General features: G+C 45.2%; 1 protein-coding gene across 1 annotated transcript in view; it reads left to right on the forward strand.

The window, feature by feature from the left end:
* The first annotated feature begins 8,057 nt into the window (after positions 1 to 8,057).
* Positions 8,058 to 17,717, forward strand: part of CIMIP2C (ciliary microtubule inner protein 2C) — a 39,363-nt gene continuing 29,703 nt past the window's right edge. The window contains exons 1-2 of the mRNA XM_081001201.1: positions 8,058 to 8,217; positions 9,849 to 10,122. Coding sequence (XP_080857327.1) covers positions 8,144 to 8,217; positions 9,849 to 10,122 — 348 coding nt within the window. The 5' untranslated portion in view covers positions 8,058 to 8,143. The remainder of the gene's footprint in view (positions 8,218 to 9,848; positions 10,123 to 17,717) is intronic.

The raw sequence follows: 17,717 nt of genomic DNA on the forward strand, positions 1-17,717 counted from the left end.
GAGCTGGACCATAAAGAAGGCTGATCGCCGAAGAACTGATGCTTTTGAATTATGGTGCTGGAGGAGACTCTTGAGAGTCCCATGGACTGCAAGAATATCAAACCTCTCCATTCTGAAGGAAATAAGCCCGGAGTGCTCACTGGAAGGACAGATTGTGAAGCTGAGGCTCCAAGACTCTGGCCACCTCGTGAGAAGAGAAGACTCCCTGGAAAAGACCCTGATGTTGGGAAAGATGGAGGGCGCAAGGAGAAGGGGACGACAGAGGGCGAGATGGAGGGACAGTGTTCTCAAAGCTGAGAATATGAGTTTGACCAAACTGGGGGTGGCAGTGGAAGACAGGAGTGCCTGGCGTGCTCTGGTCCAGGGGGTCACGAAGAGTCGGACACGACTAAACGACTAAACAACAACAACAAAGCCTTGTGCTTTGGTGCCGAATGTGTCCCAATCCGCAAGGGAATCCCAGGTGGGCTGGCGGCTGGGGGAAACACAGCAGTCGCCCCATTTATCATGGTTTCCAAACCATGATGTGCTCAGTGGCAGAGTAAACCGGGATAATGAAGAGGAATAGGGTGAGTGGCTGGGAAATGGGCCTGTCAGCATCCTCATCTGCCTCGTTGAGTCCCAAAGGAGTCCCAAAATGCTCATCACGTTGGACGCCAAAGACTTAATGAGACGCGAAGGAGAGCCTTTTGCGAGCTGTTGTTCTCCTCCTGATTATTATCTCTTTTAATGCAGCGAGTGTCTGCCTGGGGAAGAAAGCATCAGTGGAATACAGGATTAAAAAAAACCCCATTATTTATTTCTGCGTGATCGAGGCTGAATTGGGGTGGGGGAAACAGGGGAGCTGTTTGCAGAGGCACCCAAAGCAATTGCAGAAGAGCAACTTCACCTCTCACTCGCCCACAAATTGTCTCCAGTGAAGCTCAGCTACTCTTTCGATCGCCTGCTTTTGCTTCTCAAAACAAAGGCTCCCAATTACCTTTGCGACTCCCACCTCGCATTAGCACATTTGTGCTGGGGAACAGAAGCTCCCGGAGGTTTTGCACCTGTTTCGATTGTCGGTAGAGCATTGTCGGCGTCCACTTATTCGTTAAGTGATGCTGTGGGTTTGTGGGGAGGGGGGTCAGTTTGGATGGTGCCCCGAGTTCCCTTCCACTTCTTCGGGTCCTGAACCCAAAGAGGCTTGGGTTGTAACAGAGGACGACAGCAAAAATTGACGGCAAAAATTAGGAACCAGGATGAGTCGTCGCTGAGGGAAGAGTCGAATCCATTTGAAGGAGTGTCTCCACCTCCATTGTTCTGCCCGGACACTGAGGTCCAGCTCCAAGGGCCTTCTAGTGGTTCCCTCCCTGCGAAAAGTGAGGTTACAAGGAACCAGGCAGAGGGCCTTCTCAGTGGTGGCACCCACCCAGTGGAACGCCCTCCCATCAGATGTCAAGGAAATAAACAACTACCTGGCTTTTAGAAGACATCTGAAGGCTGGCCTGTTCAGGAAAGTTTTTAACGTGTGTCATTTTAATGTATTTTTAATTTTTGTTGGAAGCTGCCCAGAGTGGCTGGGGAGACCCAGCCAGATGGGCGAGGGGTATAAATAAATTATTATTATTATTAGACTATTTGAAGATATACAACAGTCAGATAAACTTACAAGGAGGATCAGAACTGTGAACAACAGCAAAAAAAATAAGATACTAAGTATAGTGAAATTAGGGAAAACGTTAAGTATTCCTTAATGTAGGATGGAAAACCACAGAGGGATGGAGGGGAAGTGAATATCTACTGGGAAGATGGTGAAAATCAATCTTACGAATCAATGTTTTGGAAAATCTTTGAATAAAATCTTTATTTAAAGAAAGGATGCAGCAGAAGAATGCATGCAAATTTCCTTACAGGACAAAAGAATGGCCCAAGAGTTCTGGGGGCCTCCAGGCTCGGGAGTTAGGGGGCCTTCCTTCACTTCCCTTATTTAGCTGCCAGCTAGCAGAGCAATAGCCAGAATTTTGGGGATGTGAGCTGAGCCAAAAGCAAGCTGGGAGCTGGAGACCCAGAGGCCCCTTGCTCCATGCTGGGTCCAAAGCTGTGACTATTGCAGAAGCAAGATCTGCTGGGGTTTCGATTCTGCAAGCCCCTCCATCCTGTGCTCAGGTTGTAAATAAACCCCTATATCCTACAGACACCACAGTCTCTGCTGATCTTCATTCTAAAGAAACTAAACTCTGGTGACCCCGGATTCTCTCGCCCCTTGGCAATTGGGTGTGGGTGGGTGTGAAGCAATATTAATTCATCTAGTGGCCATGAAGCCTTCTTTCCAAGTTGCTTATGGTTGTGTATGTGCCCTTTTAAAAATAACATAAAAGGCCCATCTCCCTGTCCTGGATCTTGGGCCGTTTTTCAAGAACTTGTCGTCGTTGATCTGGAAGAAAGCAGCAGAGCATCTTTCGTCAATAAATATTGCATGGTGCGCAATCCAATACGTTCCGTGACCAAGCAAGATAAGAGTCTGGAAGCAGCTTTCCACACACACACATACCGATCTTTCTTTCTTTCTTTCTTTCTTTCTTTCTTTCTTTCTTTCTTTCTTTCTTTCACCACCTGCCCTATCCAGAGGGTTTTTCCATCGCTCCAAGTACGGTTCTATACCACCCCAATTTCTGTGCGGTGGGAGATCCCAGAGGTTCCAGGCCCTTTGCCAAGTTCAGTTTCCTTGAAATGATGATGATGATTGATTGGTTTATTCAATTTATACACCACCCTATACCCGGAAGTCTCAGGGCGGTTAACAAACAAGAACACGACGTATAAAATCAAACAAAAAATGTGTGAGATCAAACCAAAAACAATAACCCAATAAAACACACACGCACCAAAAGAACTACGTTCTAAAAGAGTGTTGAATGTCAATAAGATCAACTAAAGGCCTAGTTTAAAAAGGAACGTGTGTTTTTTTAATATATATATAAATTTTTATTAGTTTTTTAACATACCATTTTCAACAGTAATTAAACATACTTTTACAACTTATTCAATTTTTTGACTTCCATCAATCCTGTCTGAAAATTTTCCAATCTAATCTCTCAGTATGCATTTCTTACCTTCCCTACTACATTTCAAACTCATAACCAATATCTCTATCTTTTTCTACTTTGTAACACTTCGTATATTTCTCCTTACAAAACTTCTTATAGTCCTACTAGCGTAATTTGTTGGTTACAGTTGCTCTTCAAAGAATTCATGTACTTCTTCCAATCTTCTGTAAATCTCTGTTCCTGCAGGTTTTGAATCCTTCCTGTCGTTTTGTCCTATTCTGCGTTGTCCATTAATTTCGTCTGCCATTCGTTTTGCGTCGGGAAAAAAGGAACGTTTTTGCCTGGCACCTAAAAGCGTGTAATGAAGGCGCCAGGCAAACGTCCCTTTGGAGAGCATTCCATAGACGGGGAGCCACTGCAGAGAAGGTCAGCGGAGACTGTGGGGGTCTTTTGGATATATGGCTTCATTTACACATCTAGCTTGGAGGCCCCCACTGCCTCCAGTGGGAATGAGTTCCATAGGTTACCAGTGCTCTCTGACCACACACACTTATTTCTGAATGTTTGTGTTGGAAAACGAGGAGGCAGCTTGGGTGAACTCTGGGAGCCGTCGACAGCTGGGAAGGGCCGGAGAGTAGCTCCTTCTGGTCTATTTCCTGTTTGGGATTCAATAGCATACTGGCAAATTCAAGTGGGTAGTTAAGGTGGGTTTGGCACTCATGAGTATCAAATGCAACCCCCCCCCCCAAACTCTTTTTGTGTGTGTGATAAGAAGAAACGCACTGGGAAATTGCTTGCAGGGGCATTGCATAATCTCCCCAGAAACAAATTGGAATAAATGCTTCAGAACAAGCAGTGGTTGTTGTATTGCCTCTCTGTAAATTTGCGGAAGCAAATTAGGATTAACTAGGGTTGCCATATTTTGAAGAGTAAAAAAGAGGACACTATGACGACTCTCATTTTTACTACTTGGTTACCAAACTTAATCCGTTCCAGAAGTCCGTTCCAAAACCAAAGCGTTCTAAAACCAAGGCGTGCTTTCCCATAGAAAGTAATGCAAAACAGATTAATCAGTTCCAGACTTTTAAAAACAACCCCTAAAATAGCAATTTAACATGAATTTTACTCTCTAACGAGACCATTGATCCATAAAATGAAGGCAATAATCAATGTACTGTACTATAGAATAAATAAGACAGTATTGTAGATGATGAAAATTAAAAATAATTTATTTCCTTACTTGCTCTGAAGACCGTCATTGTTTAAAGGGGGGACTTTTATCCATTTCCACAGTCACACAATCAATCAGTTAGCTGAACTGGGTTCCACACGGTCACAAAAACAAATTAACCAAAAAAGTCTCAAAATAAATAGCAAAACCAAAAGCGCCAAATACAGTGGTACCTTGGTTCTCGAACTTAACCTGTTCTGGAAGTCCGTTTGACTTCCAAAATGTTCGAAAACCAAGGCACGGCTTCTGATTGGTGCAGGCACCCCAGAAACAATAGTCGACAGCTCCATCGGATGTTCGGCTTCCGAAAAACATCCAAAAACCGCAACACTTCTGGGTTTTCGGTGTTTCTGAACCAAGGCATTTGAGAACCAAGTCACCACTGTATAGCTGTGATATATTGCTGAGAAAGGCAGGAGAAGAGAAGAGGAAAGCAAGTCTTCAGCCCCCAGTTATATCTAGGTCTCATCCAGAAAGTATAACCGGAGATTTTTTGGCAAATTTTAAAAACCCTGAATAAGTAACGAGAAAGGCAAGGAGGACTGATTGGTATGAAACTCCTTGCAAAAAAATCGTATGGATTTATCACACTGGGAAATCAACTCCCCAAAGTGAGTGATGTGCCAGAAAGGAATAGATGCATATTATTGATATTATCTTTGCTGCCTCTCCCCAAAAGATTTTAATCTGAAGGCAGCCGTGTTTAGGGAAGCTTTTTTGGAAGCCACCCAGAGTAGCTGGGGTACAAATAATACATTATTATTATTATTATTATTATTATTATTATTATTAAATGATCGGACAGGTCCACCGTCTCTGTCCCATATCCGCCTTCCAACAGCCGCATCGCCATCATTTTCCGTCAGAGGCAATGTCAATTTTACTCAGTCTTTGTGGAATTGTGCACTATAGAATCGTAGAACTATAAAAGGGACCCAAGGGTCATCTAGTCCAACGCCCTGAAATGCAGGAATTTCCAGAGCAGTTTGTAATGATTTTCACGAATGTCGACACAAAGAGATTAGGTCGGTTCCCGAGTTTTAAAAAAGTTCTTTATTTTTGTTCAGAAATTGGTCTGCGTATTATTTTTTACCCATTTTCTCTTAAAGCATGAGCCCAAATGTGATTTCAAAGCATCCAGGAAAACATATATTTTAGATAGAATCCCTCTTTGGATATTTCTTCGAAACATGATAGTGGCCCTCTCTTTATATCATATTCTATATAACTTCTCAGTTCTCTGTATTGAAACCTTTGCAGGATTGGACCCCTTCCTGTCATGGTTTTGCAACGACAGTTATTTGCAATTTCTTTCTTTATTGTTTATCCTATTTGGCCTGCAATCTTAAAATTGCTTTTTAGAAATGCATGCGAATATATCTTAGGGGTTAATAACACCTGTCAGCTGTTCCACACATCTAGGATTCCATCTATACAAGGGTTACATTGGAAAAAAATAAAATAAAAATCCATTGTCCTTTCTCTTTTTACTGTACCATGGAATAATTGCTTGCGGGATTTTAACACAGCTCTCTCATATATACAGTACCTGTGAGAAATTCAGCCATTGGGTTATTACTTCTACATGTGTAGCTTTGTGATTATATGTTATGTTCAGAAATTTTTTTCCATTGTAGCTTTTCCCCAAGGTTGCCATGGGAACAGCTTTTTTTATGCATTCCACATAAAGTTTGCAAGTAGTTTTTGCCTGTTCAATACTACCCAAGAGAGTCTAATTTGGGACCATTTTTAAAACAATTATTTCCCCATTGCAACCATCACTGGTTCATAATTTAATTTAAACAGCTCTTCTGTGTTTGACGACAACCAGATTCCTAGATATTTCGTTGGCTTAACTGTCCAATTCATTCCACTTGCTTTCATCAAATTTGCTCTAATTTATTCCCATAATTTCGGGATTTCTCAGGTTCGTCTTGTACGCAGAGACTTCACCAAACTCCTCTATTAAGCTATTTTTAAGGGAGTTAATGAAAGCATTTCATCACCGTGATAGAAAACCGCCCCAAAACCCAGATATTTTGCCAATTTCCCCCTAAAAAAACCCCTGCAAGGTGCTAATCCTGTCATTAAAATCTCCTTTGACGTTTTATCTCGAGACTCGAACTCAAGACCCTGAGATTGAGGATCATGCTCTGAGTGCGCTATTTTAATTATTATTATTTTTAAATACTTTTTATTGCTTCTACCATGTATACGTCCTCTAACAATATTTCTCTAACAATTTTCTATCTTTCCCCCCTTCTCCCCTGGACTTCCCCTAATTTAATTATTATTATTTTTTAAAAAAATCTATGCTGGTTGCACCCTTCGTTGCAGTTAAAGGATTGTTTTTCAAATTTTCATTTTACACTAGTTATTGATAGCAATCGTTCGAAATACAGTACCTGGTTATGCTTTAATATGAATGTGTAAAATAAATACACAAACCAACAAACAAATGTTGTTGCTTTGGCCTCTGTATGGCAAATATGTCAATGAAGTTAAAAATAATAATAAAGGAATGCAATAGATAACGGTTGTTGCTTTCGGCAGCATTGCTACGAATATATAAATGAAATGAAGTAATTTTGAAATGCAGCAAATAATCGGTGCTATTGGCATCCTTTATTGAGAATGTAGAAATAACATTTTAAAAATGCAATTAGTATTATTTGCTGTATACTTTATTGCGAATGAAGAAATGCCAATAATAATAATAATTTTGTTTTGACTTGATTTATTGTATTCCTGTGCTGCTTTTCATTCAGATGAATCCCAAATTGCCTTACAAACAAGAAATAACAATGTGATAAACCATAATAGAATATCACACATACAGCAATAATAATAATAATTTTGATTTGATTTATTGTATTTCTGTGTTGCTTTTCATTCAAATGAATCCCAAATTGGCTTACAAACAAACAATAAATACGAGATAAACTATAATGTATCACACATACAGCAATAATAATAATAATAATAATTTTGATTTGATTTAATGTATTTCTGTGTTGCTTTTCATTCAAATGAATCCAAAATTGGCTTACAAACAATAAATAACAGCGTGATAAACCATAATAGAATATCACAAATACAGCAATAATAATAATAATAATTTTGATTTGATTTATTGTATTCCTGTGCTGCTTTTCATTCAAATGAATCCCAAATTCCCTTACAAACAATAAATAAGACCGTGATAAACCATAATAGTATATCACACATACAGCAATAGTAATAATAATAATAATAATAATAATATTGATTTGATTTGTTGTATTCCTGTGCTGCTTTTCGTTCAAATGAATCCCAAATTGGCTTAGAAACAATAAATAACAATGTGATAAACCATAATAGAATATCACAAATACAGCAATAATAATAATAATAATAATAATAATATTGATTTGATTTATTGTATTCCTGTGCTGCTTTTCGTTCAAATGAATCCCAAATTGGCTTAGAAACAATAAATAACAATGTGATAAACCATAATAGAATATCACAAATACAGCAATAATAATAATAATAATAATAATGATTTGATTTATTGTTATTCTGTGCTGCTTTTCATTCAGATGAATCCCAAATTGGCTTACAAACAATAAACAACTACCTGATAATAATAATAATAATAATAATAATAATAATAATAATAATAATAATAATTTTCCTCATTGGGAAACAGCTGTGACTCTTGAGCGCATTTCTCTCCCTTCTGCGCCTGCGCGGCTCCCCGGCCTCCCGCCCCTCCCTCCCCGTTGCCATGGCGACGGGTTTGTGACCGCCGCGGCCTACGGCCCTCCCTGAAGCCTCGGCCTCGCCTGGGCGCCTCGCCTGCCTCCCCGCTTCCCTGCCCGGCCGACGAAGGAGCAGCGCGGCCATGGCTTCGCGCAGCGCCGGGACCCTCCTGACCCAGTACAACGCGGCCTACGTGCCGCCGGGGCTCATGCCCGGGTGGGTCGCTGGGGGGGGGCGCCATTTGGGGAAGGGGTGGGGGGCGGAGAGAAGGGGGGGCGGATAGAGAGAAAGAAAAAGGGCTTTTTATGGCTTGCTTCTTCGGGGAAAGAAAAGGAAAAGGAAAAAGGCTTTGGCGCCCACATTGCAGTCAAGGGGTTGGGCTGGATGACCTCTGGGGGTCCCGTTCAGCTCTGAGGTCCCTTAGTGTGGCAGCACAGGAACTTTGGAACTCCCTGCCGCTTGATATCAGGCAGGCACCTTCGCTGTGCTTTGGTACATCCTTGCTTAGTCTGCATTGCAGGCAGGGGGTTGGGCTGGATGACCTCTGGGGGTCCCGCCCAGCTCTGAGGTCCCTTAGTGTGGCAGCACAGGAACCTTGGAACTCCCTGCCGCTTCATATTAGGCAGGCACCTTTGCTGAGCTTCAAAACATCATTGTTTATTCTGCATCGCAGTCAGGGGGCTGGACTGGATGACCTCTGAGGGTCCCGTCCAGCCTTGTGGTTCCTTAGTGTGGCAGCACAGGAACTCTGGAACTCCCTGCCACTTGATATCAGGCAGGCACCTTCGCTGTGCTTAAGCACATCCTTGTTTAGTCCGCATTGCAGTCGTGGTTGGGCTGGATGACCTCTGGGGGTCCCACCCAGCTCTGAGGTCCCTTAATGTGGCAGCACAGCAACTTTGGAACTCCCTGCCACTTGATAGCAGGCAGGTACCTTCGCTGCGCTTCAGCACATCCTTATTTAGTCCGCATTGCAGTCGGGGGGCTGGGCTGGATGACCTCTGGGGGTCCCTGGGGGTCCTTAGTGTGGCAGCACAGGAACTTTGGAACTCCCTGCCACTTGATATCAGGCAGGCACCTTCGCTGCGCTTCAGAACATCCGTGTTTAGTCCGCATTGCAGTCGTGGTTGGGCTGGATGACCTCTGGGGGTCCCGCCCAGCTCTGAGGTCCCTTAGTGTGGCAGCACAGGAACCTTGGAACTCCCTGCCGCTTCATATTAGGCAGGCAGCTTCGCTGCGCTTCAGGACATCTTTATTTAGTCCTCATTGCAGTCGTGGTTGGGCTGGATGACCTCTGGGGGTCCCGCCCAGCTCTGGGCTCAGGCAGGCACCTTTGCTGAGCTTCAAAACATCATTGTTTATTCTGCACTGCAGTCAGAGGGTTGGCTGGATGACCTCTGAGGGTCCCGCCCAGCCTTGTGGTTCCTTAGTGTGGCAGCACAGGAACTTTGGAACTCCCTGACACTTGATATCAGACAGGCACAATAACGTACATATTTTCAAAAAAACAGTATCTTTTGAGGAGTTCAGCCATTTGGAATATCGGCAACAGTCCCTTCTGGGTGCCCAGCCGTTCTTAGTTTGCCCCTCGTTGCCCCTTCCTTAGGGAGAAAGATCCTTTCCCCAGGCATAGAAATGGCCTGTTACGGCATTGATCCGATTGCCGCACTGGAAGCAGCGCTTTCTGTCGATTCTGCATCATTACTTGTGATTGTTGTGGCGGTGATTGCAAAGCGCTGCGCTTATTAGGAGAGCTGGGGGAGTGATTTTTCCAAAAAAAGATAATAGCAATTGTTTGGGCTCTTCTTCCCCATTTTCGCTCACCTTCCCCCTTTCCCCCCCTCCAGGTATCGCGGCCATATCCCCAACGTGGCCTTTTCCTTTGGGGATACCTATGGCAACACCACCATGAAGTATTTCCAAGATTTCCGAAGTGCCGCCATGGAAACCTGCGGCGGCCCCTACAGCAAAGGGGGCCAGTTCCCCACCCTCTTCTCTCCTGACCCCGGCCTGGTGATTGGGGCGAGGGCCAGGGGGTGGGACCGCTGGCTGCACACCCCCAACTACACTCGCTTCAATTTGGATATCAACCGCACAGCGGAACTGAAGGAGTTCTACAAGGTAAGGCAGGAGTTCTGGACCCGCCGTCACCCCATGTGGCCATTGAACCCACACCGGAAACCATAGTATTGTAGGGTTGGGGGGGGGACCACCCCCTGCCATGCAGGAATCTTTTGCCCAGCGTGGGACTCAAACCCACAGCCCCGAGATTCAGAGTCTCATGCTCTGCTTGTCACAGAGGATTCTGGTTCTTGGTTATGGGGGGCAGATTGGCCAGGCCTTTTGCCCTCCCGTTTCACCCGCAGTGAACTGAGACTGTGCCCTAGAATACACCCCGCACTCTTGCAGGGAACATTGCCTGTGGCAGGCAGGTCCTCATTTGGGGAAGATTGGCTGTGCCGACCACATATCTCCATGGATTTATTCACGTTTTATACTGCATTTTAAGCTGCTTTTTGTTGCATCAATTAAGTGTTTTAAATTTGTTGTTAGCCACCGTGAGCCCGGTTTTCTGAACCGGGAAGGGCGGGGTATAAATAAAATTATTATTATTATTATTATTATTATTATTATTATTATGGAACCCCTGATAAGCTTTCGAAGGACTTCTACCCAGGGTCCCCTGCAAACTCACTTTGCAAACGGCGTGACCAGCTCATCCACTCAGATCGCTTAAGAATCCCCAAAGGAAAAGGCCACGTTGGGGATATGGCCGCGATACCTGGAGGGGGGGGAAGGTGGAAGGTGAGCGAAACTGAGGAAGAAGAGCCCAAACAGGTGGGTGACACCTGGCTTGAGAGCAGTACATGTGAAAAGGATCTAGGAGTCTTGGTTGACCACAAACTTGACATGAGCCAACAGTGTGACGCGGCAGCTAAAAAAGCCAATGCAATTCTGGGCTGCATCAATAGGAGTATAGCATCTAGATCAAGGGAAGTAATAGTGCCACTGTATTCTGCTCTGGTCAGACCTCACCTGGAGTACTGTGTCCAGTTCTGGGCACCACAGTTCAAGAAGGACACTGACAAACTGGAACGTGTCCAGAGGAGGGCAACCAAAATGGTCAAAGGCCTGGAAATGATGCCTTATGAGGAACGGCTAAGGGAGCTGGGCATGTTTAGCCTGGAGAAGAGGAGGTTAAGGGGTGATATGATAGCCATGTTCAAATATAGAAAAGGATGTCACATAGAAGAGGGAGAAAGGTTGTTTTCTGCTGCTCCAGAGAAGCGGACACAGAGCAATGGATCCAAACTACAAGAAAGAAGATTCCACCTAAACATTAGGAAGAACTTCCTGACAGTAAGAGCTGTTTGACAGTGGAATTTGCTGCCAAGGAGTGTGGTGGAGTCTCCTTCTTTGGAGGTCTTTAAGCAGAGGCTTGACAACCATATGTCAGGAGTGCTCTGATGGTGTTTCCTGCTTGGCAGGGGGTTGGACTCGATGGCCCTTGTGGTCTCTTCCAACTCTATGTTTCTATGATTCTATGATTCTATAAGAACGCAAGAAGAGCCCCGCTGGATCAGGCCCAGGAGCCACCCAGGCCAGCATCCTCTTTGCCATTGGCACCCCCTGGAGGCCAACAAGCCACCCTCCCTGACTATGGGCTCATCCACACTTTTGCCCTGCGCTTTCTAGGCACATGTCTGCGCTTTAAAGATCTGTCTCCAACTGCTTGTTTGTGTGTGTTTTTGCCCCGGCACCCTCCCCGCAAAAACCCATTCTTTAACGCTGCACCGAAACAAGCAGCAATTCGGAATTTTCTGCAGGTTGCTGTTTGCTCCAATTCAGCAGCGAAGAGTGGGTTTTCATAGGGAAAACACGGGGGCATTTTTAAAAAAAGTGCTTTAAAGCGCACACCTGTGGCTAGAGAAACGCAACCCAGAAAGAAGTCCCGCTGAGCCCTCTCTCTTGCTTGTAGCTCCTTGTCGTTTCATGTTTGCAAAGGAATCAACAGCAACAGAAGGGCTGCGTCTTGGCTGTGCAGCGAGCGCGAGGGCGTGTGGGTGGTCCTGGTGGATTTGTGGAAAGTCTGCTGGTGGATCGTGCCGCCTTCTGGAATCCAGGAGCCAGACACCCCTCCCTCCCTCTCTGCCGTGCCAAGCTCAGCTTCATTATCTCTGTCTCTCGAACCCGGAGCAGAGTCTCTTTCTCCTTTCCCCAGCGTTAAGCAAGTCCACGGCAGTTACGCAAGCTATAAATAATGAAGAGTGGGCAGCCAGAATTAATGAGCTGAGAACAGACACTATTTATTCAGATCCTCCTTTTATTTGTCGGAGCTGGTCTGGATAGGTGGGTGGGGAAGTGGATCCAGTCAGGCTGGGCCAGAACCTTATTTCCACTCTATAATTCCGAGTTTGATAGGTGGGTGGCCTGCCTGTCAGTCACCTGATGTCACAACGACCTCATTGCACAGTTTGGGAGTGATGGTCTCTCCTCCTGCTCAGCATCTGGGATGAACAATTAAATGGGGCCTTGGAAAGCGGTGATTTTGACTGGAGTAGGTAGGGGTGCTTTCCTTGCAGGCTGTATCTCCTTCTCCCAATCTCCCAGTGCCAGATTTACGTATAAGCTAAAGAAGCTATAGCTTAGGGCCCCACTTTCTTGGCCCCCCCAAAAAAAAATATTAAAGGGAAAAAAACACCTAGATGTGCATTTCCAAAATATAAGATAAGTTCAACAATTACTTTGATAAAATACATATTTTGTTATGTGCAAGTGGCTTTAGATAACTATTAGGTCCATAAATTACCATATAGCATACAGTGATACCTCTGGCTCCGGAGTCCCGTTCGCATCCAGAAGTGAACGCAACCCACGTCTGCGCATGCGTGGGTTGCTTTTCGCTGCTTCCGCACATGCGTGTGACGTCATTTGGAGCGCATGCGCGAGCGGCGAAACCCGGAAGTAATGCACTCCGTTTCTTCCGGGTCGCTGCAGCGCGCAACCCGAAAATACTTATCCCAGAGCTACTTCAACACAAAAAACAGTGGCAATTTGTTATTGACAAAGGACAGCTGGACATACAAAGGCCCCCATTACCTTCAGGAGCATATCTATCCTTTGTAGCCGAGACCTGCTTTTCCAGGGTGCCCCCTCCCCTTTCCCCTTAACCCCCCCAACCCTTTTTTTGCAGAATTACAGGTGGTGGACATTGAAAATTCCCATGTCCGTTTTGCCTTTCTGATATACAGGGCCATCCGGGTGTACTGTTAGGAGTTTGAAGGGGGAAAGCAGGCTGTATGCTGAGCCAGGCCAGCTTCCTGATGAGGTGATTGCCTGGGTGATGGGCCATTAAGGGGAACAAAGGAAAGGGGCTCTGTGCGAGACAGCAAATGGGTGGCCACTTGCAGTTAGTTAGAAGGACAAAGCCAGGGTTCAGAGTTGCAGTGGTGAGGGGGAAACAGCAAGTTGGAGAGAGTGTCCAGTATATCTGAAGGAGCGTCTCTACCCCCATTGTTCTGCCCGGACAATGAAGTCCAGTGCCGAGACCCTTCTGGCGGTTCCCTCACTGCGAGAAGCCAAGTTACAGGGAACCAGGCAGAGGGCCTTCTTGGTAGTGGCACCCGCCCTGTGGAACGCCCTCCCACCAGATGTCAAAGAGATAAACAACTACCAGACTTTTAGACTTTTAGAAGACATCTTCTGAAGGCAGCCCTGTTTAGGGAAGCTTTTAATGTTCCCTGTTTAGGGAAGCTTTTTGATGCATTACCGTATTTTAATATTTTGTTGGAAGCCGCCCAGAGTGACTGGGGAAGCCCAGCCAGATGGGCGGGGTATAAATTATTATTATTATTATTATTATTATTATTATTATTATTATTATTATTTTATTATTATAGTGTCAGAGTAATGTTTGAATCCAAGGCCTCAGCTATGAGAGAAACAAGACCCTTTTGCAGTGTTAATGCTGTGAGCCCCTCCATCGTAGGCTCAGGTTGTTGTTGTTGTTTAGTCGTTTAGTCGTGTCCGCCTCTTCGTGACCCCCTGGACCAGAGCACGCAGGCCCTCCCGTCTTCCACTGCCTTCCGCAGTTTGGTCAAACTCATGCTGGTAGCTTCGAGAACACTGTCCAACCATCTCATCCTCTGCCGTCCCCTTCTCCTTGTGCCCTCCATCTTTCCCAGCATCAGGGTCTTTTCCAGGGAGTCTTCTCTTCTCATGAGGTGGCCAGAGTACAGTGGTACCTCAGGTTAAGTACTTAATTCGTTCCGGAGGTCCGTTCTTAACCTGAAACTGTTCTGAACCTGAAGCACCACTTTACCTAATGGGGCCTCCTGCTGCTGCTGCGCCGCTGCTGCACGATTTCTGTTCTCATCCTGAAGCAAAGTTCTTAACCTGAAGCACTATTTCTGGGTTAGGGGAGTCTGTAACCTGAAGCGTATGTAACCTGAGGTACCACTGTATTGGAGCCTCAGCTTCAGGATCTGTCCTTCCAGTGAGCACTCAGGGCTGATTTCCTTCAGAATGGAGAGGTTTGATCTTCTTGCAGTCTATGGGACTCTCAAGAGTCTCCTCAGGTTGTAGTTATGTGCAAATAAACCATAGATCCTAAAGGCACCAAAGTCTCCGCTGCGCCTCATTCCAAAAGGAATCACAAACCCCTGGAATCTCACTCCGCTCGGAGCCTGGGGTGGCGTGCAACTGCGCATTTCCTATTCTGCTTCAGTCGCTCACCTGCTTCACATTTCCCTCCCTTGTGTGCACAAATCCATTTACTCCATCCACCTGAAAGGCAATGCTGCTTCCTTCTCTTTCTCTCACACACTCCCTAACAGCTTGGTCGGGTGCCAGCAGGTTTTTTCCACAAATTCACAGCCACCAGAATGCCCCCTAACACCTCAGCAGCTGAGACAGTAGCTGAGCAGGGCTCATTTCTGTCTGCTGAAGCCAAATTCTCAATTGCAGAGGAAGCTTCAAAAGACCACAGAGGGTGTTTCCAGCAGCCTTTCCCCCCTTTCTTAGAGCAAATCAGAAAACATCTGGTTGTTCCTTTGATTTTTAGTGCATCTGCATGCTCTTGTGTTTTAACGGACTATCTCATTTGTCCGTGACGCGGCGGATTATACAAAGCTGGCTTTGCCTGCGGGAAAAGATGGGGGAGCAGAAAGGAAGCAAACCTTGCTGTCTAGTTGATGCCCACCTAGCCTAAAAAGAGGACCACCTGTCTGCTCGCTGACAGACTACCCTGTGCCACCCGTGTCCTGGCTGACCACACCACAGCCCACCGGTCTTGGATCTGGCTGCCTGGAATAAGCAAAGAAGGATAGAAAAGAGGATTAGACAAATTCATACAGGAGAGGGCTATCAATGGATGTTAGCCATGATGACTATGCGCTGCCTCCACAGTCAGAGGCAGTCACGCTTCTGAGTAGCAGTTGCTGGAAATTGCAGGAGGAGAAAGGGCTCTCCTGATGGACTATATGGAACTGGCGGAAATGACTGGCAGAATCCGAGACCAGGGAGAAGAGTCGGTGGAAGAAGATTGGAAGAAATTTAAAGACTATTTACAGAAATACTGCAAAATTAACGAATGTTAGAATGATGTCAGAATGAAGTTAAGTGGTTTTAGCAGCAATGTTATAAAGGTGTATGTAAAAATGGATTGTTAACAGGTGAGAATCCAAAGTTATAATATATTAAGTTAAAGGATTAAGACAAAAACAAAGAGGGAAAGGAATTGCTGAATTAACTAATAGAACTGGAATACAAAAAAGGGAAGTGTGAGGAGGTCAGGGAAGCAAGGAAATGAAATGTGTTTTTTAAAGTGTTTTTTATCTTTTTTCTGTATTTTGTATTTTTTCTTTTTTATTTCTTTCTTTTTTTCTTTTCTTTTTATCTATGTAATTTTTTCTTTGAAACTTTAATAAATATCATTTTTTTTAAAAAAGAGAGAAAGGGCTCTCCTGTTTGGATCCTGTATGTGGGTTTTTGCAGGAACCTGGCTGGCCACTGCGAGAACAGGGTGCTGGACTAGATCCCCCTAGGGCCTGATCCTGCAAGCTCTTCTTAAAGGAAGGAAGGCGCTGTTGTTCCACGGTGCAGGACTGATGACAGGCTGTGTGGGATTGCTTCAGATGGCGCAACCAAGAGAGTGTGTCAAGCACTCGGTCCAGTATCCCTGAAGGAGCATCTCCACCCCCATCGTTCAGACCGCACACTGAGGTCCAGTGCCAAGGGCCTTCTGGCAGTTTCCTTGCTGCGAGAAGCCAAGTTATAAGGAACCAGGCAGAGGGCCTTCTCGGTGGTGGCACCCGCCCTGTGGAACGCCCTCCCACCAGATGTCAAAGAGAACAACAACTACCAGACTTTTAGAAGACATCTGAAGGCAGCCCTGTTTAGGGAAGTTTTTAATGTTTGAAGTTTTATTCTGTTTTTAGTGTTCCGTTGGAAGCCACCCAGAGTGGCTGGGGAAACCCATCCAGATGGGTGGGGTATAAATAATAAATTCTTATTCTTATTCTTATTCTTATTAGCAAATGCTTGGGCAAGGAAATGGGACCATGCAGTCTCTGCTAGATTTTTATCCCATCTTTCCTCCCAAGAACAGAAAGCAACATTCACTGGTTTATTTTTCCTCCTCTTTTTATTATGCATTTTGTATTTGTTATATTGCACTTTAATGTTGTGAACCACCCTGAGATCTATGGATGAAGGGTGGTGGAATAATAATAATAATAAGAATTAATAATAATAATAATAATAATGGCCTCCACCTGTCTTAAATTCTCTCTATAATCCCGCGAGGCAGAATCGGCTGGGAAGCAGTGATTTCCCAAGGCCACTCAGTAGGGAGTTTTGCTTCCCGTTGCAGGGATTTGAACCCGAGTTTCCCTGGTTTAAAGTGCAATGCACCAACCCAGCCTTCCCCAATGCCTGTGCTGTTCAGATGTTTAGGACTACATCTCCCATCAGCCCCAGCCACCACGGTAGCCAGCCCTCCTTTCCAAAAGCTATAGTGAGGACCACAAATGGACGTAAAATCAATCCGTCAAGGCTATCTTAAAGATTATATTCCCCCGTACAAACCCGCCCAGGCTCTGAGATCTTCGGGGGGGGGGCGCTTCTGCCTGTCCTGCCACCCTCACAGGGGTGCTTGCTGGTGACAAAGGAAAATCGCAGGTTTCCCAGGTTCAGATCCAGGTTCAGGCCTGGAAACGATGCCTTATGAGGAACGGCTAAGGGAGCTGGGCATGTTTAGCCTGGAGAAGAGGAGGTTAAGGGGTGATATGATAGCCATGTTCAAATATAGAAAAGGATGTCACATAGAGGAGGGAGAAAGGTTGTTTTCTGCTGCTCCAGAGAAGCGGACCCGGAGCAATGGATCCAAACTACAAGAAAGAAGATTCCACCTAAACAGTAGGAAGAACTTCCTGACAGTAAGAGCTGTTTGACAGTGGAATTTGCTGCCAAGGAGTGTGGTGGAGTCTCCTTCTTTGGAGGTCTTTAAGCAGAGGCTTGACAACCATATGTCAGGAGTGCTCTGATGGTGTTTCCTGCTTGGCAGGGGGTTGGACTCGATGGCCCTTGTGGTCTCTTCCAGCTCTATGATTCTATGATTCTAAGATCTGTAGACACAAGCAAAAGACTTCAGCTGGTGGGTGGAAGCAAAACAGGAGGCCTGGTCGTTTCTTGTTGCAACGAGACTTCAAGCTGCC

Source organism: Podarcis pityusensis (genome assembly GCF_964106645.2).
Source record: "Podarcis pityusensis genome assembly, chromosome: 3".
In the NCBI taxonomy this organism is placed as follows: Eukaryota; Metazoa; Chordata; class Lepidosauria; order Squamata; family Lacertidae; genus Podarcis; species Podarcis pityusensis.